The sequence below is a fragment of the Phacochoerus africanus genome, chromosome 11 (genome assembly GCF_016906955.1).
Source record: "Phacochoerus africanus isolate WHEZ1 chromosome 11, ROS_Pafr_v1, whole genome shotgun sequence".
NCBI classification, from domain to species: domain Eukaryota; kingdom Metazoa; phylum Chordata; class Mammalia; order Artiodactyla; family Suidae; genus Phacochoerus; species Phacochoerus africanus.
In genome coordinates, this window is record NC_062554.1 from 21294351 (window position 1) to 21320773 (window position 26423).

Sequence of the window (26423 nt, forward strand, 5' to 3'; positions counted from 1 at the left end):
AGACTTGTAGCTCAGTCATTGTAAAGAGATCGAGTCTTCTCTCTGGTGTCCATTTCATCAAGTACAGGAGAGAATTTATACCCTGCCTTTTTCCAAACAGGACTGAAGGTGACTCTTTTTTTTTTGTCTTTTTGTCTTTTTGCCATTTTCTTGGGCCGCTCCCACGGCATATGGAGGTTCCCAGGCTAGGGGAGCTGTAGCTGCTGGCCTACACCAGAGCCACAGCAATGCCAGATCCGAGCCACATCTGCAACCTTCACCACATCGCACAGCAACACCAGATCCTTAACCCACTGAGCAAGTCCAGGGATCAAACCCGCAACCTCATGGTTCCTAGTCAGAGTCGTTAACCACTGCGCCACGACGGGAACTCCTGAAGGTGACTCTTGAGACTATCTCCAGCTCCTAATGTAGTTAAACTTGAGAGAGTCCTAAAAATAATGCTCCCTTAGTGGGAATGATTTCTCAAATTGAGAGTTTAAGTATGAGACTAGAGCAAATGTGCTCCATTCTAAATGATTAGCTGTAAGTTTTTGGTTGCAAAAATTGGAAACCAATTGAACAGCCTAGGTCATTTGGAGGGTTGCTCTGGGGAATGATGAAATTGCTGCAAGATTCAGGCCATATCAAGAACCTTAGGAAATCAAATTAGACTCTCAGACACCATCAGGTCAGTTTCATTTTCTCTATCTGCCCAGCAACTTTTTGCATATAGAGAGAGAGATAGCCTCATAGCCTCATAGCTTTGCCACCCCAAAGGCCCCCCAGCTCAGCTGAAGAAATCCTGGGGAAGGACTCTGAATGAGTGTGGCTTTAGTCACGTGTTCATACTTCAGACTAAAGCAACTCTAAGCCCAGTAGAGAAATGCTACCAGGAAGGGCCCCACGTAGGCCAGGCAGCACTATTGGCCAATTACTGTGACTTCAGAGACAGAATACGAAGGACATGGGAATTTTCATTTAGACAACCTGTAGGGAGAGCTGAAGGGGAATGGCTTGTGGTAGGAGCAAAAACTGGCCCTGACGGACTTGCAATATCAGGAAGACCTCCGTTGTACTCAGTCTAATGTTCTGTGGACATTTGCAATCATCTCCACCAGTGTAGATATACGCATTACATTTTAGACAGATATAAGCAAGGTGTGATTTTTAAAAAGAAATAGAAAAATATGTTTCCATGATGTTGTACACTATCAAACAGATACATACTTAGTGGCATCAGATAATGTCAACATATGCAGAATAAGTGGACAATTGAGGCTCTTGTATCAGACATACCAAAGAAGAAAAGCAAAGTTGAAACATAAATGACCTGAAAAGAAGTACCTCTTCAGAAAGGTATAAAGTAGTTGCTTAATAATTTTTTCTGGGGGGAAAGAAAAGGAACAAAAGAAGCTTCCTGGGGCTTAAAACAGAACCTCAGTTCTGATTTTCTGTTTTGTGGTTTTTTTTGTTTGTTTTGTTTTGTTTTCCCACTGTACAGCAAGGGGGTCAGGTTATCCTTACATGTATACATTACAATTACATTTTTCCCCCAGCCTTTCTTCTGTTGCAACATGAGTATCTAGACAAAGTTCTCAATGCTATTCAGCAGGATCTCCTTGTAAATCTATTCTAAGTTGTGTCTGATGTTTTGTGTTTTTTTAAATAGATTCAAAAGGACAGTCACTTTTGCCAGTAAATGATGGTTCTGCTTCAAATGAAAACTTTAAAAATATTGACTTTGCTCCTGAGAACCGCTTAAGATGGATTACATGCTTTCTTGCATCATAAAATATCATTCAGGAGACAATTTAGCTCTTTTTGCTGACCCTGGATACCTTTCCTTTTTTTCTCTTCCTCCTCAGGCTGGTACTGTGCATATGTGACAATGGGCCTATAGCTGATAAGCCAATTCTATGGCTTGACCCCTTAGGGATAAATATGGCTTAAAAGGGATAGGATGGAATTCTTTTTCATATATACACATTTCTGGTTAGAAAGGAAACAGACCAAATGTTAACAGTGAAAACAGTGATTACAGATCATTTTAACCTTCTCTATTTTATAATTCTGGTTATTTTCTAAGTTCTTCCTAAGGAGTTTGTGTTTTTTAATATTCACATTCAAAAATGTGGAGCAAAGAAAATAAAGAGTGATTACTTTTGAACCATGAAGAGTGTAGGAAGTCCTAATATCTTTATTTTACCCCTGAAGCCCATACAACAGGAAGGAAAGAGAACATTTATAAATACTTCATGAACTATAAAATAGAAATATACAAGAATGAATGGAAAATTATGTTGGTTTTCCTCAAAGATGAAAAACTCTCCATAAGAGTGAGACTAGAAAAAAATAAGGACAGGAAGCTCAGAAACAGACATTCTAACTATACAATCACAAGTAATCCAATAAAGAAGAAAGAGGAAAGAGATCTTTAAAAAACAGCTTGACTACAGGAATATCTCAGGTAAGATCAGGTTTAAAAATAACAAATATAAAGGATATAGGAGAAGCGAAGTGACCTCAGAACAGATTCAAGGGTGGTCTGAACTCATCCAAATCAGGTCAGGAAACTCAAACCAAGTCTAAGAACAAGGCTGGAGAAAGTATTAAAGGCAGAAAGACAGTATTGGGGTTTATTCAAAGTATTATCACAAAGGGACACATTAAAGCTTGAAGAATATGGTGAGGCTAACTGATGACACAGAGAAGGCAGACCTAACACAACTAACTAACTTTGCTTTCTTCTGTAATAAAGACTTCAGATCAAATGATCAGGAGACTGCCTTTCACATCTTACATTTAGTGTAATGTCCCCACCATGTCTTGAGGCTGTAGGTTAGCTCCAAAGTAAAATGGGTAAATTCACCTGGCTCACAAGGTGCCTGAGGACTACTGATTACTTAGTTACATTCAATAAGAATAGTTTCTAAGGTAATGAATGGCACAAAACCTCTGACCTCATGAGGAATTAACCTCACTTTTCACCAGAAGTTCAGAGAAATCATAAAAGGCATACTCAGCAAATTTTTTTAGATATAAAGGTAAGAAGCAGAACTGAACAAAGATGAAATTGGGATTTTAGAGTGTTCTCAAACAGAGAAGACCACTTTTATCCATTGTTGGCAAGTATAAACTAGTTTATCATTTTGGAAAGTAGATATGAAATTATAAAAAAGAACTATAAAAAATCCATTCCCTTTGATCTAGTGATTCTACTAAAAATAAAGCCTAATAAAATAATCTTAAATGTATAAAATATTCTATGTAAAAAGCATGTGTCGTACATTATTTATAATAGCAAAAACTGAAAGCTACCCAAATGTAGGGTTAATTATAGGGTATTACTTATAGGAGATAATATTGTGTATCTTTATCATGGAATGTAGTTCGATTATTAAAATTATATTTACAAAGAATTTATCCTGAAAAAATGCTCATGATAAATTTAAAGGTTGCATGAAATGTGATGTAATTAAGAAATAGGATAATGTTAACAGTGATTAAGCCTGTGTGGGAGCTTTTTTGTGATTTTTTATTATTAATTTCCATTTTTCCTAAATCAGACAAGATTTATTTTTTCCCATTTGGCATTTCCATTCATATCCTGGCTGCTCTGTTTATGCAACATGCAGTATCTCCTTTTCCTGATTAAGTATAGGTAGCCAAACTCGATTCGCTGGGTTCCTTGTGCTAAGGATAGTTGTGACTAATGAAACGTAAGCAGAAGTCTACTGGGGTAGAGCTTCTAGTAAAACTTATTTTCTGAACTTTAAAAAGAGGGGGAGGGCAGACTCAGTTGTTAGATACCTTTTGCCCTTAACCTTTCCAGAAGAGTTGTTCCTGCCTAGAAACCACTCTGCATTATGGCAGGCAGAGTCTACGCTGTCCCTGAGATTTCCACCTCCTGGAGTACGTGACCACGGAGTGTAGGTGAGACCTGTAAACATGATGGAATAGTCACTCCTTTAATTAGGTCACTTTATAGAAGACTCCACTGTAGCCCATTGGAAAGAGATTCTCCTTCTGCCATGTTGTGGCTAGGAACCGGCCAGCCTCTAGAACCTAAGAGCAACTCCCAGCCAACAGCCAGTTTTCATTGCTTTTAGTCTCATTCAAATGTAGATGGATATAACCCTAACTGAAATGGATATTTTACTTTTATAAGCAAAGTAATAAATTAAAAATGAAACTGGAGTTATAGATCGACGACTCAGAGTAAAATTTAGCAGACATTAATATAAAATCCTACACTTGCGTTCAAATTATCAACAGTGCAATTATCAACAGCTGTCAAATATGACCTTATTTGACAGTCTATTATTTGCAAAAACAAGGGGGTTTTTAGATGACCATGAGTGCAGCAAGAGGTCAACAGTTTGGATCCAGCTGTTAAAAGAAACGAACTCAGACCAGATTCTATTTTAGACAGTACAATACTATCTAAGATAGAAATGCCACCTGGACCAGCTAAGTGAAAGCCTCGTTATACCATGCTCTGTTCAGTCTATGTCTGGTGTGCTGTCAACAGATGTGGTCACTATACTGAGAGAAAAAAAAAGCATAAGAATCAATCACAGAGCACCCAACCAAGAGGGGAACCAGAATGGCAAGGGTTCTCAAAGCCATTTCACAGGAACAACGGGCAGGTTTTCTTAACAAAGAGAAGTCTTACAAAAGAGTGCAAAGTCATTCTGTGCTGAGGATTTGTGAAAAATAAGTAAGAAAGTAGATGTTGGGAGGTCCCTTCATGGCACAGCAGTAACGAACCTGACTAGGATCCATGAGGATGTGGGTTTGATCCCTGGTCTTGCTCAGAGGGTTAAGGATGAGTGTTGCCGTGAGCTGTGGTGTAGGTCACAGATGTGACTTGGACCCCACGTTGCAGTGGCTGTGGTGTAGGCCTGCAGCTGTAGCTCCGATTAGATCCCTAGCCTGGGAACTTGCATATGCCACATGTGTGGCCTGAAAAAAAGCAAAAAAAAAAAAAAAAGTCTCAAAAAAAAAAAAGTAGATGTTGGAAACATTCTAAATTTGAAAATAGTATACAAATGTTCAACATTATCCTTTGGAACATTCTTGGCAAATAGCAAAAGCTGACTTTTAATCTACACGGCAAGCTTAATTTACAAGTTTCCTAAATATTTTGGCTCGTTCATAGACCTGAAACTTAAATTTGCATAATTGCTCCTAGAGTTAGATTTTAAGTATCTCCAACCACCCCCAAATCTTGTGAAAGCCATGCTCCAGTCAGTCCCTACACACCTCTGATCTAGGTCAGAACTACCAGGGACTTAAAGGGAAGTGTCCTGTTGACAACAGCAGAAGGAGAATCAATCCATCATCTTACCTGCCTACTTTGATTTTCAGACCCAGTAACTAGCAGAAACATAGTGACTAAATCTAATTTTTGATGATTTAGTGATTGTGCATAAATGCTGTACAATGTTTGTTTGTTTTTTTTTCTTGTCCAACATCTTCCTACTGTCCTACTGAGAAGAGTAGCACAGGAAAAGAAGATGAAAACTCAAGGCTAATTAAATGTACACTGTGCACTGAGAAGAGTCCCCTGTGTTCTAGTCTCAGCTCTTCTGCGAAATACCTAGTCCCTCTACTTCTTCCTTTCTCTAGGGCCTCATTTTCTTGTCTAAATGCTGGGAGTCCCTAGGGAGCAGTCCTTGGTCCTCTTCCCTGCAGCCTGGACTTTTCTTTTGAATTCCAGAATCATATACAACTCCCTACTTGACATCTGTGTTTAGACATCTTCTAGATTTTAACATACACAAAACTGAGTCTTGACATCTATCCACACTGACTCATCCACTTATCAGGACCCCTGGCTCACAAAGTGGCAACTGTAATTTTCTAGCCGCTCATGACAAAAACTCTGGAGCCATTCCCCAATTTTCTCTTTGTCTCATAGCCCTCATCCGTTTCGTCAGGAAATCCTCTCTGCTGTATGTTAAAAAAGAAATACATGTAGAGTCCCCATTGTGGCTCAGTGAGTTAAAAACCTGACATAGTGTCCATAAGGATATGGGTTCAATCCCTGGCCTGGCTTAATGGGTTAAGGATTTGAAGATGCAGTTTGGATCTGGTGTTTCTGTGACTGTGGTGTAGGCTGATGGCTGCAGCTCTGATTCCACCGCTAGCCTGGGAACTTCCATATGCTGTGGGTATAGCCATAAAAAGAAAAAAAGAAACACATGTATAGTTTGATTACTTCCCTCAATTTTTCTTCCTCAGATAATGCAGTAGGTTCTTAGCTAAACTCTTGCTTCTAATCTTTTCCAATATAATCCAAGCTCAGTATATAATGACTGCTGAAATCAAATTATAACTCATCACTGATCAAACCTGATATCGTCCTTTCTCACTCAGACCAGAATCCAAAGTTATTACAGTGCTCTGAAGACTGAACATGACTCCATCACCTCTTACCTCACCTCTGTCATCCCAGGAAAGCACAGTTCCTGCCACGGTGCCTTCGCACGTGTTATCCTCTCTTCCTGGACCACTGCCCACCCCAAACCCCACTCAGGAATCTATATGACTCAATATTGTCCCTCTTGCAAATCTTTAACTTTAGGAGTTCCCGCTGTGGTACAATGTCAGCAGCATCTTGGGAGCACTCGGCCGCAGGTTCGATCCCTGGCCCAGCACAGTGGGTTAAGAATCTTGCATTGTCACAGCTGCAGCTTAGGTTGCAACTGTGGCTCGGATCTGATCCCTGTCCAGGGAACTCCATGTGCTGCAGGGCGGCCAAAAAAGAAAAAGAAAAAAATAAAATAAAACAGACTTTTCAATACCTATAGTTTAAAAAAAAATCTTTAACTTTGAAAATACCTGAGTGAAAACCTCCCTGGTCATCTGTCTAAAATTGCTCTCCTCTCTTTAAATTCCTCCCTGTATTCTATGTATATATACATTGTACATATTGGATTGTATATATCCAATGGATATATGCTCTTGATTCCTTCCTTGTGTTAATTATCTCCCTGGCACTTACCAGCACCTGACAAACTACATATTGTACTTATCTATCTTTTTATTACCTGTCTCCGCCTACAACACAGGCTCCAAGAAGGCGAGGATTTTATCTGTTTTGTCCAGGTACAGCCCCACTGCCTAACACAGTGTCTGTCACACCGAGGAGAGATTCTCAATGATTATTTAAAAGAATGAATAAATGAAACTGTAAAATAAGCAGTTAGACAACAAGATGATTTTGAAGTACACTCCAAATCTAATTTTCCTGTGTTTCCATGCAATGGTAGAAGGCATAGTAACATGAAAATTGGAGGACCGAGTATGGGTTTCTGTAACAGTGTTAACAGGAAACCTCTTTAGACTTTGATCATTTGAATTTATTGCTCCTGTCTGTTCTTCTCTACAAAAATCTGAAGCATAAGACCTGCACTTATAATCAAATGAAGCAGATGGTGATAACTCTCTTCGCAAAGGAACTCTTCCTTTTCAAAGGGACTCACCCAGGGAGAGCTGCCGCAGGGAGCCCCCTGAGGTAGCACTTAAAAATGGGGTTTACACACAATATTTCAGAAGCACGCTGCCTGGGTAATGCCAGGCACCCACTTCTGTCACCCTACCTTTCCTTTTGGGAACCCTGGAGGACATGAAACCTGAACGGACATGCCTTATGGTTCACAACGATTGTGCCTACTCTAGAAAATTCCAGGTAACCAAGAATTAGAAAAGTTCTCAACCGAGAACTTCCTTCCCCCGAAGCAATCTGTGACAGGCAAATTTATTCTCAGAAGACGACTCCACTTCATTCGTTCAAGGACATGGATTTATGACTCTTGATTTTTCTGTCGGCAGCTTTGCTACATTATTCCTGGAACCATCTAATGACTTTAGAATGCACCTGGACACGCAGGGCTAGCTTCGTCTTTGCACAGCACCCCAGCTTGCTAGGTCAGTGGACAGGCTGCTGGGGAGCTGCTGCTGCTGCTTCCCACTTATGTCTAATGGGCTATTGATTTTTCCCCCAATCCCAGCAGGTTCTCCCAAAATCAATACCTCACTAGTCAGTGAAGCAGAGGAGATGAGACAGAAGGCCTTGGGAGAGCAGGGCTGTCACCCACAAATCTAAGGGTGCTTCAAAGATGGCACATGAGACACATCAAAGAAGGTAAAGGACCACAAAACAGGGACAAACAAAATCCACACCGGAAAAAAAAAAAAAAAATGAAGTATTGCAGGGAGGGAGAAGGCAAGCATGTCTTAGTAATAAAACTCCTTCTGAAATAAGGAAACAATCCTTTCCAGAAGGTTCTGACAATGGCTTTAAGAGGAGACAGAGCCTTTGCCCACTGTTTTTAAAAGTAAATAGTTGGGTAGATCCAAAATCAATCAGACCTGAGTTTAAGTCCTAGCTCTGGTACCCTTTTGGGTAAGTTACTTAAATCCTGCTGTACTTTAGTTTCTACATTATACAATGAAGATAAAATAACATCAATTTTAAAAGAAACTGGAATGAATTAAATTAGATAATGACTTAGACTGAGTCAGAAACAAAGTGGACAATTAACAAAAAGTCCAAGACCATGGACACCTTCTAGTTAAAGATGGCAAACCGAGGAAATATATTTCTATTCTTTACCAAAATTCTGAAGAAAAAAAAAGATTTCAAAGAAACAAAATATTTCAAATAGAATCTCAGAAATTAAAAGAATAAGCAAACATGGACGAGCATTCAGGGGGATTTCACTACATTTGTAGAAATCTGAAAGTCATGGAGCATAGTAGTGGATTTACTAGGATGTACATATAGCATGGTCTAAAGGGTATGGAGAGGGAAACAGGAATTATCAGAGAACTCATTAATTCCCACCAAACCTACAAGAGTCCCAGGACTCAAATATGGAGAGTGGCTGAAATCAAGAGGACTAGCTGAAGGTGAGAAAGGGAGATGTCAACCGCACCCCTTCTCCATTCTTCCATGGAGACCACTAGCAGCCAGGCATCTACACCTTCAGTCAAATAATGATTTAGCCTCTGAATACTCCAAAGAAGAGACTTGAGACTACCAACTAACTTCCTTATATAGATGGTATGGGACTAAAAAATGGAATCAATTATAAGTCTATATGGCAGCTGGGCTGTGACTTTTCCCCTCTGAGAACTCTGGCATCTTCACCCACCCCTAGCAGGAGAGAAGAGTTCTGTTGAGAAGAGACCTCTGAGAGTTGATATCTGGGAGTCCCCACTGACAATTAAGCTAAAGTGAAACCCACTAGTCAGTTATCAACAGCCACTGATCAACAAGCCTACCTGAGCACACAGAGCTTAGTATCTGCTTTTAATGGTCTTGTTTCTAAACGTGAATGTTCTGCCAAGGATCATCAGATGTTTCAGGGCAAAATCAGCATAAAAGAGAACAAAGTGGCTGAAAAATAACTAATGAAATAGGTAATGTAAAAAACAAACAAATTGGTATCTTCACAAATACAGGAAGTTATTACATTCTTAACTAAGAACAGGATGCTATGAAAAAGAATAATCAGAGAATAGGGAATCTCTTCAGAATTCAAATTATGACTGCTAAAATCAAAAATTAGAATAAAAGTACAAATTAAGTAAAAAATATGAAGAACAAAATAAAAATCACAAGTGCTGAAAATGAGGGTAGATACCTTAGAATAAAGATGAGAAGCTTGTCCTTGATTTCTGAAACACCCAGGGACCCCTAACAGTGGCTTTCTTATGTCCCTCTGCACAGACCCATTAAAAACAAGCGCCTCTCACTGGTCCCCTTGGATCTTCCTTTGGGAGCTCTCTTATCCTTGGTGACTCATATCAAATACCAAGGAAGCTGCCTCATTCTCAGGTAGAGGTAAAACCTCCTTCCAGTGCTCTCACAGCTCTGCGGAATCCACTCGATTTTATGGAACTTCATACTACTACAATTATTTGTTTATATGGGTTTTCTTCCAGGAGACTGAAAACTTCTTAATGGAAGTTAACTATGCCCTCACCAGTGCCTCCATGCTTAGCAAAGTGGTAGGCATTCCAGGGATACATCAGGAATGAATGAATTGCTGAGTGAGTGAACAAAGTCTAACACAGGTGCAAATCAAAATCACAAAGGACTGTGTTCCAAAAACACACATTCTCTGCCCCTCCAGACACCTCTGAGATAGGGTCAAGGCATCTACGAGTTTAACAAGCTCCTCGGGTGTTCTTGATAGACAATTTTGTTCAAGAAACACATCACTGGACGGAGTTCTAGATTAGATCTGAAGTCTAGGCCTGGTTTCTCCAATGAAAATCATTGAAAAGCCTCTCTGGAACTCTGTTGATGAGTTTTTTTTAAAAAAGACAAATACAATATTTACTGTGTGCAGCCTGATTGACAGTAGCTGAAACAAATGAGAGGTACACATAAAACAAGATTATGAGAATTTCAATGAAGAGGAAGCTGCTAAACTCTGGTTCTAAGGTGTGAAGGAGGAATACACTGGCTGATGAAATCCTCAGGCTAACGGGAGATTCTGGTGGGATGCTTGTAGAATCCAGCAAAGACTTCAGCAGTTTGGACCCCAGACACTAAGGAAGGCGGCTTCTGTCATCTTCATTTTTCTTCTCTACTTCCCCCTTCACACTGTGAGGCACTAGAATGTGCCTGCTGTGCAAAGTGTCTAGAGAGCTTTCTGGATGAAAGGAGCTACATAACGTGGAATCCTCCTGGGAAAAACAGCAGTAAATTAATTTTTCTGCTTCTGCACAGTTCCTAAGGACAGAAACACCCTACATAGGGCATCGAAAAGGATAATACAGTAAAAGGATCTTCTGAATAAGTGCTTGAAAAGCAGTGCCGCAAACTATCCTGTTCCAGCCAATAAACAAACAGATCACCTGCCACGTACCAGTCAACATGCCCGTGGGTAACCAGGAGGATTTCACAGTTCAGGGCAAGGGCCAGGCCCATAGGGAAAAAAGTTTAACGTAATGCGGTAGCAGATAGGAGAGCCTACCTGAGAGTCAGTAACGGGTGATGTTTGAGCTGACTCCTGAAGGAAGTGTGAAAGGCAGGTGAGCAACTATGGAAAGCGTGTTCCGGGAGGAGGGAATTCCAAGATGTGTGCAGTGCACTTGATGCAGTTTAGTATCACCAGGGGTTATAATAAACAGGAGAACGAAGTAGCCAGGGACAGACATGGAGAGGCGGAGAAGGACCTCACTATAAGGGTTTTCTATCCTCAGGAACTTGAGTTTCTGAAAGATGTGTAACCTGGGTGTATGGATCGGATGTTTGGGCAGCTGTGAGGTCTCCCAACCAGATGATCTGATTTGCAGAAAAGCTCATCAATTCAGTTTCTGACATAATGGATTTGAAGAGCTGTCTGGGTGAGATCCAGGCAGAGATCCAGAGAGGCATGAAAGTCTGAATTTGGGAAAGAAGCCACAGCTGGAGGCAGAGATCCAGGAAGAAAGCTGACTCCAGAAGCAGAGTCTGCTGTATTTAATTGTTCCCTAGGGTCTGAGAATGGGAGCCCTGGTCTACCAGTGAAGACAAGAGACCATATTCCATCATGGTTTGCATCCTGCTGCACCCAGACAATGTTTTCATTCCCAAAGGCCAAAGGATCCCACCTGCCTTTCCCATCCTTTCACCTGCTCTTTTCCACACAGTTCACCTCTAACGCAGAGTAAGTTCAAGGTAGGACAGAACCTCAGGAGCATCCTCCTTCCTTGAAATTCTGAAAGACGGGCGCAGAGGCCTTTTTTTCCTTAAAAGATTTTTACAGAAGTAATTATTATGGGGAGTTAGGACAGGATTTTAGAAAGTGCAAACATGGAAATTTTATAGATTTCAGACTCTCCCTGCCTCTAATTTTGGCTCCCTTTCATAGACAGCACCAGGAAACTCATCAAGTCCCTCTGAATTCTTCTTCTGTCCTTTTGAATAGAGCTTAGACTTCCCTCCCTTCGGTCTCCAGTCTTCCTCCACCTAAGCTCATCATTTTTTAGCTTTCCGTTCCTGTTTCCAGCCCATGCAGAAGGAGACACACTCCCAGGGGCAACATCTGTCAATACACAGGGTGCTTCTCAAAGGGCACGGGTGGAGAGCAAGCCTCCCTCAGCAGAGGCATTTTGCAAAAGTCTGAAGAGACGGTTTTGTTTGAAAAAGCTTCTTGCTCCCCTCTGCTACTCTACCTCAACAAAGAATTCCTGCTCTAACTAAATAGAACTACTTCTCCAGAAATTCCTTAACTCTAACACATTTTTCCTAAAGATGCCATTAGAGGGGGAGTTTCCTTCGTGGCTCTGTGGTTAATGAGCCCATCTAGGATCCATGATGATGAAGGATGCTGCCCACCATGGGCTGGCTCTAGAATGGTAGGCAGCTCTCGATGGGGAAAGATCATAAGATAGTGCATTGCGGCGGTTGGGCAGAACATTTGGCTTGAAATCCCAACTTTACTACCTACCAACTATGAGATCTTAAGTCTCCAATTTAAACTTTAACCCCCTCATCTGTAAAATGAGAATAATAAACATCTTAGAAGACTCTTTCAAGAATGAGCTATTGCATACAAAGCCACAAGCACAAAAGAAAAATTACTGCTTTCGTAAGACATCGATGACAAATGGAGTAGAGGGCCAGATCAGGTGTATAGTTGATGATTCTTCTCTTTGTTGTTGTTTTTTTAGGGCCGTACCCACGGCACATGGAAGTTCTCAGGCTAGGGGTTGAATCGGAGCTACAGCTGCCTGCCTACGCCACAGCCGCAGCAATGCCAGATCTGAGCCACGTATGCGACCAACACCACAGCTCACGGCAACACCAGATCCTTAACCCACTGAGCGAGGCCAGGTATTGAAGCCACATCCTCATATATACTAGTCAGATTCTTAACCCTACTGCGTCACAATGGGAACTCTGAAAGCCATAGGGGTTCTGCTGCAACTACTCAACTTGACAGCTATAATGGAAAAGTAGCCATAGACAATATCTGAACTAATGAGCATGGCTGTGTTCTGCTAACACTTTATTTATGAAACAGGGGCAGGCCACATTTGGCCCACAGGTCATAGTTTGCTGATCCATGTTCTTTGGTTTCTAAATTTGAATTAGAAGTACAGCCTAGAGAAGATTCTTGAACTAGACTGTGATAAAGTCCTGCATACCAAGCTGTGGGTATAGCCTGTGGATTTGTTTCTATTTTTCTGCCATGTCTTAGTCAGGGCTGGAGCGCAGATTATCTTCCATATTACTGGCATAGATCTAGAAAACCTCTGGAGAACTAATTATCAAGAGATAAAAATTACAATGTTATTCTTAATTTATACTGATTCCTAAGCAGGTGAGTAGCTCGAGTTTGAGGCTTTTATACTTAAGCACATCTCAATTTTAAGAAATGATTCCATTTTTCATGTGGAGCATTAAGAATCTGTCAAAAGCGATGATTCAAATAGTTATACTACAGACTGGTAGTCATTATATGAAATGATCATTTCCTTTAAATGATACCTTCTATCTTTGCTCTGATTTTAGATTTTTAGATTGAGCCTTTTATGTCCTTAAGTGCAACCAGCTCTAAGCAGATCAGCTACAAATACAGAGTTAAATGTGCTGTGTCCTGATTAAGTCAGTGGAGGCACATCCTACAACTCCATCTAAAGTCTTCAGAGATGGTTGCCTAAAATCAGGCGTATCTATTTCCGAATAGCGAATTCTAACAGTTTAAGAGAACAGGCACCTAATAGCAGGCTCTGAAGCCAGAAAAGCCTTCATGCACATTGCTGACAGCACAGACCTGAACAGTCATTCAGTACAAATTGTGTGGAATCAATGAATGCAGCAGTAGCTACCAAGAATTTTTTTCATGATTTGACATTTGCAAGTTGGGGATAATCAGAGATGGCCTATTACCCAGTTTAAAAATAAAAAGATTTTGGAGTTCCTGTCGTGGCGCAGTGGTTAACGAATCCGACTAGGAACCATGAGGTTGCGGGTTCGGTCCCTGCCCTTGCTCAGTGGGTTAACGATCCGGCGTTGCCATGAGCTGTGGTGTAGGTTGCAGACGCGGCTCGGATCCCGCGTTGCTGTGGCTCTGGCGTAGGCCGGAGGCTACATCTCCGATTCAACCCCTAGCCTGGGAACCTCCATATGCCACGGGAGCGGCCCAAGAAATAGCAACAACAACAACAATAACAACAACAAAAGACAAAAAAAATAAAAAGATTTTTTTTTATGGAGTTCCCTTCATAGCTCAGTGGTTAACAAACCTGACTAGGATCCATGAGGATGTGGGTTTGATCCCTGGCCTTACTCAGTGGGTGAAGGATCCGGTGTTGCCGTGAGCTGTTGTGTAAATTGCAGACGCAGCTCAGATCCCAAGTTGCTGTGGCTCTGGCATAGGCCGGCGGCTACAGTTCCAATTGGACCCCTAGCCTGGGAACCTCCATATGCAGCTCTAAAAAGACAAAAAAAAAAAAAAAAGAGTTCCCGTCGTGGCGCAGTGGTTAACGAATCCGACTAGGAACCATGAGGTTGCGGGTTCGGTCCCTGCCCTTGCTCAGTGGGTTAACGATCCGGCGTTGCCGTGAGCTGTGGTGTAGGTTGCAGACACGGCTCGGATCCCGAGTTGCTGTGGCTCTGGCATAGGCCGGTGGCTACAGCTCCGATTGGACCCCTAGCCTGGGAACCTCCATATGCCGCGGGTGCGGCCCAAGAAATAGCAACAACAACAACAACAAAAAAAAAGACAAAAAAAAAACCTATCCACCCATACTCAAGTGCAATTATCTATGCATTTCCAGTTTGTATAAATGCATTAGATTTCTAAGTGCATATTTTCTAGACGCGTACACAAGAAATGATGTGTGATCCTACTCTTCACGCAGCTTCTAGAAAACTAGCCACTTTGCTGCATATTTTAGCTTGCAAAGCAATTAAAAAATAATGATAATGAAATAAAGCTCACTAAACTCCATGAAATACACAACACTTCCCCTTGACATGAGAATTCTAGGCCAGCACTTTCTAAATGTGTTCCATTAGTTTGTTGAGTGTTCCATGAGACCAAAAACATTTACAACCGCCACGTGAAGGAGACAGTAAGAAAAAAGCTGTTGTATGTATGACACACCATTTTAGAAAAATCCACATTGACTAGAGGACATATTTTGATTTTGAAATGCTAACATAGGCAGGAACAAAAAGTGTATATTGGAATCAAAGAAATAAGGTAGCAACTATATAGTTTTAGGGAAATCACCCAGGTCTCAACCTTTTTTTCTTTAAAATGGTGATAATAATAATAATACTCTATAGGATCATGCTAAAGATTGAATGCGTTCATAAACAAAAATTTCTGCACAGAGTTAACATACAGCAAACACCAAGAAACATCGCCATTGCTATTACTGGAGATTCAGGAAGAACACAGGATATTAAAGGCCTGAGAAGATCTGTAGCAAAGGAGACAGTTCAGTTGGTTTTCTCAAATGCATTTGACCATGTATATTAATCCAGGTTCTCAGTTGCAAGATTCAGAAGCTGATGCTGGCTAAATATGAAATTGTTTATTCAAGGGATGTGGGTAGCTTGCAGAATTACACAGTAAGCTACGGAAACAGTCTAGAGAAACGGGACTGAGACTAAGCTTCCAGAAACTCAAATCCCACATAGAACAGGCATGACGAGGGCACTGCTGCCAGCCACCACCGAGCACAAGGTCCTGTAACCTGCAAAGCTCTGAGGAACTTGACGGGAAGGTAACTGTTCCCCAGGCCAGCAGTGCTCCTGTTTCTATGTCGAGCACCGGAGTCTGCTGTCTCCCAAGGCTGGAGGCCTGTTCTGCCACCTCCCGCCCCAGGAAAAAATGGGTTCTGCATTGCACCTTCTTCCTCTCGTTGCTCACTTCTGAATCAGAATGATTTGTGGAATGTAGGTCATACACTGGTGCCCTAACTGCAAAGAGAGCAAAAGAACATTTTATGGGATCTTCCTGTGGAGGTGAGCCTCCCATGGCCAGAAGTTCTCTGAAGAGGGCAAATGTGTTTAAGAGTTACTGGAAAGCCAAAACACATGAAAAATGTCCACCACACTGTGAGTCTTCCCCTAACAACTAATAACTTCTTATAGAGAACATGGTTGGGTATATTCCTTCCTTTAGCAGGACACACATCAACATTCTTCTTTTTAGCTTCAGGGAAGACATGAAAATTCAACAGACTTTAATGTTAGAAAGTTGCTTCCTAGGGCACCCACTGATCTTAGAACTTTCTGAGATAGAGGGTGGACCTAAAAGTCACTATAAATAGGATAGAAATAGACAAGGAAATCTGCCAGGAGTGGAGCATGAGGTCAAGGCTGCATGAGCAAGGGCCACTACACTTTTTTCTGTGATTGTTGTTCTTTTTTAAAAAATTATTTTTATTCTTTTTATTTTTAGGGCTGCACCTGCAGCACATGGAAGTCTCCAGGCTAGGGGTCTAATGGGACCTGTAGCTGCCAGCCTACACCAGAGCCACAGCAAGGCAGGATCCAAGCTGCATCTGTGACCTACACCATAGCTCACAGCAACATCAGATCCTCAACCCACTGAGCAAGGCCAGGGATCAAACCTGCATCCTCACAGACACTGTGTCAGGTTCCTAACCCACAAGGAGAACTCCATGTGATTGCTGTTCTTGTCACTACTGAGGTAGGTACCACTTGCCTCATTATCTCCCATCCACACCGGCATTTTCCTGGTGCCCTGCTTCTGAACACAGCTACATGTACATCACTGCACCATAAGAGCAGAATGGATGGAGCAGTGTGGCAAGGGCTGAGATATAGAAGCAGACCCTACTATTGTGTGCATCAGAGCCAGGTACAGGTGTTGACACCCAGACCAGCAGATGGTCTGTGGGAACAGATGACAGGGATAATGTGGTGTGTGTGTGTACAGTGGGATCAGACATGACACATTCAGGGACCCTACAGACATTATGGCACTTACTCTCACAATAACCCTAAAAGGTAGTCTAGTGTGGCTACAGAGTGAATCCAAAGGAAGTAGTTGGTAGAGATGCAGGCAGTGGGCACCAAGACAGCACCAGGTAAATGGGACAGAAGGTAGCAGGGCCCCATCAGCCATGGAGATTCCAAAGCTGGACAGGATTCCCAACTTCGGGGAGGCATTAACAATAGCAGGCCAGGGTCTTCATTCTTTTTTTTTTTTTTAATGATTTTTACTTTTTCTATTATAGTTGGTTTACAGTGTTTTGTCAATTCACGGCCTTCATTCTAAAGAGACAAATCTACCAAAGCATATTATAAAGACTGAGCTTGCGCACAGGAATGCATAAAAGAGCCATTTTTAGAGTTCAGCTATGATGTGGCCAGTGAGATGTATGGGAGCTCCTGATCTATGGGCCAACCATGTGAATTAAATTACAGACCAGAAATGGGTCTGTTATCAGTAATTATGTTAGGACCACAGGTATAATCCAGTAATGTTCCAGGAAACGGGACATATGATCACCCCAGTTACATATTACTCGCCCTGAGTGAACTAAAAGTCACTAACATAGCTGAAAAAAAGGAAAGAATGCAAAGGTTGAAAATTAAAGAAAACCTGACTTAGGAGAGACTGTTTTGACTGTTTTTCCTTCCTTTTTTCTTTTTCTTTTTTTTCTTTTTTTTTTTTTTTTTTTTTTTGTCTTTTTAGGGCTGCACTCGCAGCACATGAAGGTTCCCAAGCTAGGGGTGGAATCAGAGCTAAAGCTGCCGGCCTACACCACAGCCACAGCAACACAAGATCTGAGCCATCTCTGCGACCTACACACCACAGCTCATGGCAATGCCAGACCCTTAACCCACTGATAGAGGCCAGGGATTGAACCCATGTCCTCAAGGATACTGGTCGGACTCGTTAACCACTAGGCCATGATGGGAACTCCTCCTTTGCTTTTCATATTTGAAGAGATGATATGAAAAATCAGAGAAGCTAGCATGCATTTATTTTTTAATGTTTTCTTTCTTAATTCAGGGCTAACGGCTACCATGCTTATTCCAGTAATAGTACAAGGCATGAAAATTCTTGCAAAATGTTTCTTTAGAAGATTGAAGAGTAAGAGGGTACATTTCCCTGGGTAGTGGGGTCAGCAGCAAGGAGGAGGACAAATTCCTCTAACACCCTGCCAGTTTCAGCTTCGAGCATGGCCAAGCTGATGGTGTACCCACAGGATTTCTGCAGGATGTGGCCATGAGGACAAAGCCAAGGGTTGTGGGCTTTGGCTCATTTGACGTTTTGGAGACGTAGAAAAAGGAAATCAGATGCTTATCACCAGACTGATTATGATGTCACCCAAGAGGACTCCCACTGTTAGGTGATTCACTTTCTAAGAGAAAGATCTTTATGGGAAATGGTCGCTGATCCCAAATGTAATCAGAGACTGAATTGGGAGCTGTCTCCGAATGCTGCCATCTTGGCTTCAGGCAGATAGTTAGATCTGGGGCTCTGTTTTGTAAATGCTGAAATACTATCCTTAGAAAGTAAGCAGAGCTTTATCAGAGATCTTTTTTAAAAAAGACCTTTTGAACAGTTTGACACTCCAGCTTGTCAGTGCTACAGTTTTGTTCCTGCATCTAGGTGTTGATTTTGAATACTAGCCTGGCACTGGGAAGTGACTGTCATTATTAAGACATTCAGAGGGACAATTTCAATGAGGTGTGTTTGGGGGAAAGAGAATGTGGGTTCTGCCTTTTACAATGAGGCCTTGTACCCTCTTGGTCATACTAGCAGTTAAGTGCAATTAAGCTTTGTGAAATTCCCTCCACCCTCTCTCTGTACAAAGCTTTCCTTCAAAGTCTACACTCGGGGATTTAGAGGATTAGAAACCCAGTACCTAAGTACATGGTGGGTCAGCCAGGCCTTAAGTTAATGAACATCATGCCCTTAAGCAGAGTTTGACATTGCAGTGGTTGTGCAAGAAATGTCAGAGTGAGGTGACAGAAAATGTCCAGGAGGTCCTTTGTCCCACAAGCAATTTCAACCTCCCCACAAATTCATAAGCATCTTCCTTCTTTTCTTTCTTTTCTTTTCTTGCTGGCACTTATTAGCTATCCTACATTCTAGATATTTCATGTATGTTTTATCATTGTTATTGTTATACTTGAAGTCAGGATTCTGTTTTGTCAATTTCTCTATTGCCAGAAGCTACAGCTCCGATTCAACACCTAGCCTGGGAACCTCCATATGCCACGGGTATAGCCCTAAAAAGAAAGAAAAAAAAAATGTTGAATGAATGAATGAATGAATGAACAATTGGTGAATAAACAGGATTCATTCAATATAGATTGTCCTCCACATATAAGCTGAGAAAAGGAGTCTCCAAAGTTCTACTCTTTTATCTCTGTGCCTGGAGGCTTTGGGGCTAGAGCAGCGTGACTCTTTTGAAAGAAAGGAATCTGAAGGAAAACACCGGATCTGGGAATGAAATTGAATGTGAGGCTAAGGAACAGGAGAATGAAGAATTCATCCCCAGTCTGAAATTTTTTAAAAAGCCTAGACTATCATCCAAGCTCCACACTATTAAAAATGTAACATTTCTTACATTTCCATAACTTAAATCTGTAAGTGTTGCTTGACATATCTCCCTTGACAATAATAAATTCTTTAAAGAAACAAACCAAAAAGGTTCAGCGACAGCCAGGAAGTAGAAAATAACAGATACTGTGTCCTGAATCAAAGGAAAAGATCCTAAAAAATAGAGGAAACAAAGGATTTTAAAGGAAGGGAAAAAACATACAAGCACACTGGGTCCCCAAGAAGGAAAACAAGGAACTGAGAAGTAAACATTTCTAAACCTAAGGCCAACTTAGAGACAGCGCTGAGAGAAGGCGGCACTGAGATTCTTCAGGGAACAGCTGAAACAAAGGGACATCCCACTCGGACAGAGTAAGGGACCCCACCACCCTCTCCTCCCTCTCCGTCATTTCCCACACCAAGAAGTTGCTTATTCCTGCTGGTGTGTACGCTTCAGTGATATTCTTATATAAGGGTTTTCTTCCCAATCTCGAAAGCCATTATCCTAAGGCTCTGTCACTTTTCCGCAGGAATGCAACAATACCATGTCACTGTCGCCAGGCTTACCTGCCTCCAATCTATCGTTCCATAGTTCCCAGGGCAAATCTGACCATTCTGCTCTCTGGTGTAAAACTGACAGAGGCTCTTCCCAGCCTATTTGAATGACGTCCATTCAAGTCATATTTTCAGACTATTCTCTAACGAGGCACACGAATGTTCACAGTAAGGCCTAAGTGTGAATTCCGTAAGAGCCAAGACATCTTATTCACAGCTGAATCCCAAACAACCAGTGCAGTGCCTGTGCTCTGTAAGTATTTAATACGAGTTCCACAAATAAATAAAAATGGAAAAATTGTGACATAAAATTATGCAGAATGCAATCCTAATAATGTGAAACATACATGTAGGCACACAAAAGTATCAGAAAAATACAGCAAGGTGGTTATTTTTAATTTATGCTTTCTAAAATTTTTTCAAAACTTAGGATGAAACTAATTCTCTCTCTGATACTGAGATACAAAAATATAAACAAAGACAAAAAGGAATAGAGCAAAAATCATGCACGTGACATGTCAGGTGACGGTGTGGGGCATAAACCCCTCCCCATGAGACTGTGGACTCTGCACCTTCCAGCCCTGACTCCGCCCCCACCACCTGCTATTCCAAGGGAGTGCTCAGTGCCACCCCACGCTAGGTTCTTCACATTTCCATTTGCTCTCTACTCTCTCACCCTACTGTTCCAGTGTTCCCAATGTGCTAGTACTGTTCTTGCCATCTTTTCATTTCCAGGGCAAAGCAGAGTTCCTGATATATAGAAGAACATACGAAGTGTTGATGGAATAAACTAATTAATACTTGCATAAAGCAGTGACACTGCATGTGAGGCCCCTTTCTTTCATTTAGTCTAAAATTATGCTTACCTAATAGGGTTGTTTTGAGGACTAAACGAGAAAATGCACATAAAACATGCCTGGTACATAATAAGCACTTAATATAAGAACACAGATATGAAATATTATCAATGGGATCATGTACAAGTTGCTTTGCCGCCTTAGCCATAATCACCTTAAATTGTGGATAATGATTCCTGCCTTGTCCACTCATCCCCTTGAAATGAGAAAGAGCTTAAAGCAGTTTGGGAATCATAAATCATTAAACAAACACATATTAGCATGATGACAATGACAATGATTAAATGCCATTTTCTTTGTGAATCTTGCCTGTCCTAAGTTTATCCTTTAAGGGCACGTTACCTTTGCTGATGTTTCAAACCATCCTACAAACCCATGCTCCTTGCAGAACTGGTCCATCTTGAGGCCATTGTTCATGAGCACATCCTTCCCCTGGTCACATTTGTTGGCCAACAAAACCACCGATACTGGTTTGCCATTAGGGAGACTTAACTTTGAGTCCAAATCATTCTTCCACTTTGTCACTGCTTCAAATGTAGCTGGCCTGGTGACATCGAAGACAATAAATGCACCCATGGCTTCTCGGTAATAGACCCTTGTCATGTTTCCAAATCTTTCTTGACCTATTGCCAAAAAGAGAAAGAAAGCAAAAACTCATTTCAGTTTTAAATGCAATCATATACTGGAACCTAATAAGACCGCATATGAACAGATCACTCAGTAAAGTGTTTCATTGCTTATCTTTAAAGAATGCACTAAATACACAATCAGGCAGCTCTGCTTTTGATCTTTGAGTCTGGGGGGATTCATTCATTCAATAAGTGAATGATTCATTCATTGAAATGTCTGTGTACCATGTAACATTCTAGAACTGTGCTAATATGGTATCCCACTACCCACATATGGTTACTTTGGTTTAATTAAAACTAAACTTTTTTGTATTTTTTTTTTCTTTTTTGCCACATAGGCAGTATGTGGGAATTCCTGGGCCTGGGATCAAACCTACACTGCACAGCAGCAACCAGAGCCATAGCAGTGAGAACTCAGGAGCCTCAACCCACTAGGTCATCAGAGACTCCCATAATTAAAACAAAAATTTTAAATTCAGTTCCTCAGTCATACTAGCTAGCTACCTACATATCAAGTGTTCAACAACTACATGTGGGCCTTGGCTACAGTATAAGACAACTGCAATAGCAAACATTTCCGTTATCTCAGAATGTTCTATCGGACAACACTCCTGAATACTTGGGATATGATGATTAAGACATGAATACCCCTACCACCATGGGGCTTACATTTTAGGGGGATGATAGATTAGTATGTTAAAAAAGACATCCTCAGTCAACTCCAGTTAAGGGTAATAGTAATAGCTAGCATTTATTTATGTTCGCTAAATAATCATGAAGGTACAATTATTACCCGTTTCGAAGTGTAAAAATTGAGACCAAGAGAGGCTAAGTAATGTGTTCAAATTATACAGATGGTAAGCTTAAGAACTTACAATTCAAATCTCAGATTTTTGAATCCAGAGCCCACAGTCATTTACCAACAATGAATACTCCCAACTACTAAACCATAGGCTTGTACTATCTCTCCCCGGGGATTATATATCGGGAGTGTCCCATTCAAATCAACTGAACAGATAACAGATATGTATGCGCTGATGTCAGGGTCTGAGCTACAGGATAGGAGTAGGACAGTGAACTAGATGGCCTACACCCTTAACTAGCCTACCATCTATTGGATAAGGAAAGCCCCATGACCTAGAAACAAACACACAACAAACAAATAAATGGTCTTATTTAGACTAATCAGCTGGAATCAGTTTTGCTCTGATTCTTAATTTTCTAAAGGAATATTAGTAAGTATCTTAAACACACTAAGCTCAGTCTTCCTCATCTGCAAAATGGCAGTAATAATATGTACCTCACAGGGCTGATAGGTGGATAAGAGGAATTAACACATGTGAAGCATGCAGCGCAGTCCCTTACAACTAGTTGAAACTTGAGTTTTCCCTCTCTTTCTCCAGCATGTTAAAAATTATGAAAAGAAGTATCAAGAAGGTAGTGAAATCAGAGTTCTAGACCAGAGTTTATGAAATAAAATTATAGTATTTGAGCTGAACAACAAAAATGAACAAAGTCCTATTGCGTGTAACTCTGTCCACTAGCAGTTGCTGCAGACAGGAGTTAATGAGTTCCAAACCCCAAATTCCAGAAGTATATGGCCAGACAAAGTTCTTTTATTCTGATTTGGGAATTTTTTTTGTGTTCAGAGCCTTGTAAAGTTTTAGAAATTAAAACAAAGTTAGATGTGTATTGGATAAACCAACTTATCTTAAAAATATAAAAGGCTGGGAGTTCCCGTCATGGTGCATCGAAAACGACTCTGACTGGGAAAAATGAGCTTGCAGATTTGATCCCTGGCCTCGCTCAGTGTGTCAAGGATCCGGCATTGCCGTGAGCTGTGTTGTGGGTCATAGACGTGGCTCGGATCCCGCATTGCTGTAGCATAGGAGAGCAGCTACAGCTCCGATTCGACCCCTATCCTGGGAACCTCCGTAGGCCGTGGGTGCAGCCCTAAAAAGACAAAAAATGAAAAATAAAAGGCTGAAACTAGCAAGTATCTAAGAACGTATAAGTCAACCTCCTTCTAAGAACACTTAACACAACTTGGAGATCTAGGTTTTGTGAGAGTGAGTTTTAATTTAGGGTACCAAATTCTTTTGTAGGTCCTGTTCACACTGGCATTAGCGCTGCAGTTTGTAAGAGGAACTGATCCATAAACATTTAATGAAAATGCGTGTAAGTCAAGGCTTCCTATCCTAGTGTGTGAGTCTGTGTACTCAAGCATGTATCACTGGAAAGAAGAGTACTTTGTCAGGGCCAGCACATGACGATCCTAAAATATTTCTTACATGGGTTATATCAGCATTTTTAAAAATTTCCCACAGTCATCTAGTCAATGAAGGAAAGTGGCATAAAACCCTTCATATGACACAAAACCCACAGATGAACTTTCATTATCCCAATTGAGTCCTAAATTTCTTTTTTCTTTCTTTCTTTTCTTTCTTTTTCTTTTAAGTTCCTGCTGCAAACAGTGATTTCCTTTGATACCGATCAGGGTGGCCATGACATTTCAGGAAGACAAGGGAAAAAAGCCTTCTGTGATCATTCAGGACTCTGAAGGCCTCTAGGCTTTTTAAGGATGTCTTATGATCCCTTTCAAGGAACTAATCAGATGAAGGGCAAAGTCATGGGTTATTCAATAATCTGCTTGTCCAGGGGTTTTCATAGTAGAGTAAAGCAGCCCTCAAGAAGAAAGAGTTTATATTTCAAATACGTGGCAGAGGGTCATTTTTAAGACTACACACACACACACACACACACACACACACACACACACACACACGCACACACGAAAAGCACATGAATAGCACACTATAAGCTTATACCTTCATTGGGATTGTGTGTGTGTGTGTGTGTGTGTGTGTTTGAGTTTGTGAGGATATATGTATCAGATCAGAAACAAAAAGGTTAGTTTCTAGAAAGAAAAGACCTTTGTATTGAGGTCACTAGGCCAGGAGAACTTGGAAAGACTGTATTTTTGGCATTCCAGCAAGAGGTCACATTCAGATCAGGGCGCTTCCAGCACTCACATTTTATCCGGCCTTTGTCAGCTGATAGCCCGCTCTGCTGTTTCTTTTTTTTTTTTTTTTGTCTTTTTGCTATTTCTTGGGCCGCTCCCGCAGCATATGGAGGTTCCCAGGCTAGGGGTCGAATCGGAGCTGTAGCCACCGGCCTACGCCAGAGCCATGGCAACGCGGGATCCGAGCCGCGTCTGCAACCTACACCACAGCTCACGGCAACGCCGGATCGTTAACCCACTGAGCAAGGGCAGGGACCGAACCCGCAACCTCATGGTTCCTAGTCGGATTCGTTAACCACTGCGCCACGCGGGAACTCCCTGCTGTTTCTTAATAAAAGAATGAGAACCATGTGATGTTTAGTGTGTGCCTACATATGGACAAAGTAGAGACCTGATGAGTCTATCATAAGTGATTGATTTTTTAAAAAAGACTACAGGAGTTCCCGTCATGTCTCAGCAGAAACAAAATCTGACTAGGATCCAAGAGGATGCAGATTCAATCCCTCACTCAGTGGGTTAGGTATCCAGCATTGCTGTGAGCTGTGGTGTAGGTTGCACACATGGCTTGGATCTGGCATTGCTGTGGCTGTGGCGTAGGCCAGCAGTTGCAGCTCCAATTCAACCCCTAACCTGGGACCCTCCATATGCCACAGGTGCAGCCCTGAAAAGCCCAGAAAAGAAAAAGACTACAGTTCAAAAATGCCATTGGGGTTAAGTCACTCATTCAACACACATTTATTGACTAGGTAATATGGTCCAGGTTCTGGGCTTTGTGCTGCAAATACATAATTTTCTGTCCTCGAGGAACTTCTAAACTAAGAGGTGTTATACTGGATACATGTATGGAAAATGATCCCATTCATAATGTAAGTCCCCATTTCTCAGTGTCTAAACACACACTCCACAGCCGTGTAGATATGGCTTTTGATTCAGTTTTCAGCCTCAGGGGATGTTCAAGGACAAAGCAATTAACTGAATCACAAAAGTTAGTACGACGGCTGCGGTAATCACGTGGGGAACCTCCCACAGAAGGCACCAAGTTGAAGGGTCAAGAAGACAGGTGTCTTCATTTGAATCCCTTGTTACCAGTGCAGCCTTAGACAAATACATCTCCCCCCGAGACTCAGTTTTCTTATCGGTAAAATGAAGTTGTTCTGGCCCATCTCTAAAGTTCCCTTCTGTTTTCACACCTTCTAGCCCCAGGATATCACCATTAAATCCACACCTGGTCCTCTGCTCCAGCTGCCCAAAATGGCCCACCAGGGTCATGGACTCAGCTAAAAACATACACAGGCAACACATTCATACGCGTATTTAGTGCCACTTGGTAATTACTACTATATATGCTCTCAGAGGGCAGGACCAAGCAGTGAATCCTTCTAGACAGGCATAAAAACAAGAGGATGTTCTGTTCACCACCTGGCTCTGGTGACCAAAGATTAGTCACTTCACCAGTCTGAGCTTCAGTTTCCTCATTGGTAAACTACGGAACTAAATCCATTACTGCCTCTGGCAGCCTCCTTTGATCAACCTCGCAACATGCAGGCATCCAGTTCTCTACCATCCACTCCTCCTGTGTTCCCCATGTTGGTTCACAGCATCTCCATCCACACTGCCGTCAGAGTGGTACCTTCAAGGCATCTTCCAACTCCCTCCTCACCCCCATATCCAAAGGGTCTCCAACATCCTACCATCGCTTCTATTCAAAAGCGGCTCTCAGGAGTTCCCATCATGGTGCAGCAGAAATGACTCTGACTGAGAACCATGAGGTTTTGGGTTCGATCCCTGGCCTTGCTCAGTGGGTTAAGGATCTGGCGTTGCCGTGAGC

At 41.6% G+C, this 26423-nt stretch overlaps 1 protein-coding gene across 1 annotated transcript in view; it reads right to left on the minus strand.

The window, feature by feature from the left end:
* RAB38 (RAB38, member RAS oncogene family) overlaps positions 1–26423 on the minus strand; it is a 66014-nt gene that overhangs the window by 16160 nt on the left and 23431 nt on the right. Inside the window, exon 2 of the mRNA XM_047753855.1 lies at positions 21287–21567. Within this exon, the coding sequence (XP_047609811.1) occupies positions 21287–21567 (281 nt within the window). The remainder of the gene's footprint in view (positions 1–21286; positions 21568–26423) is intronic.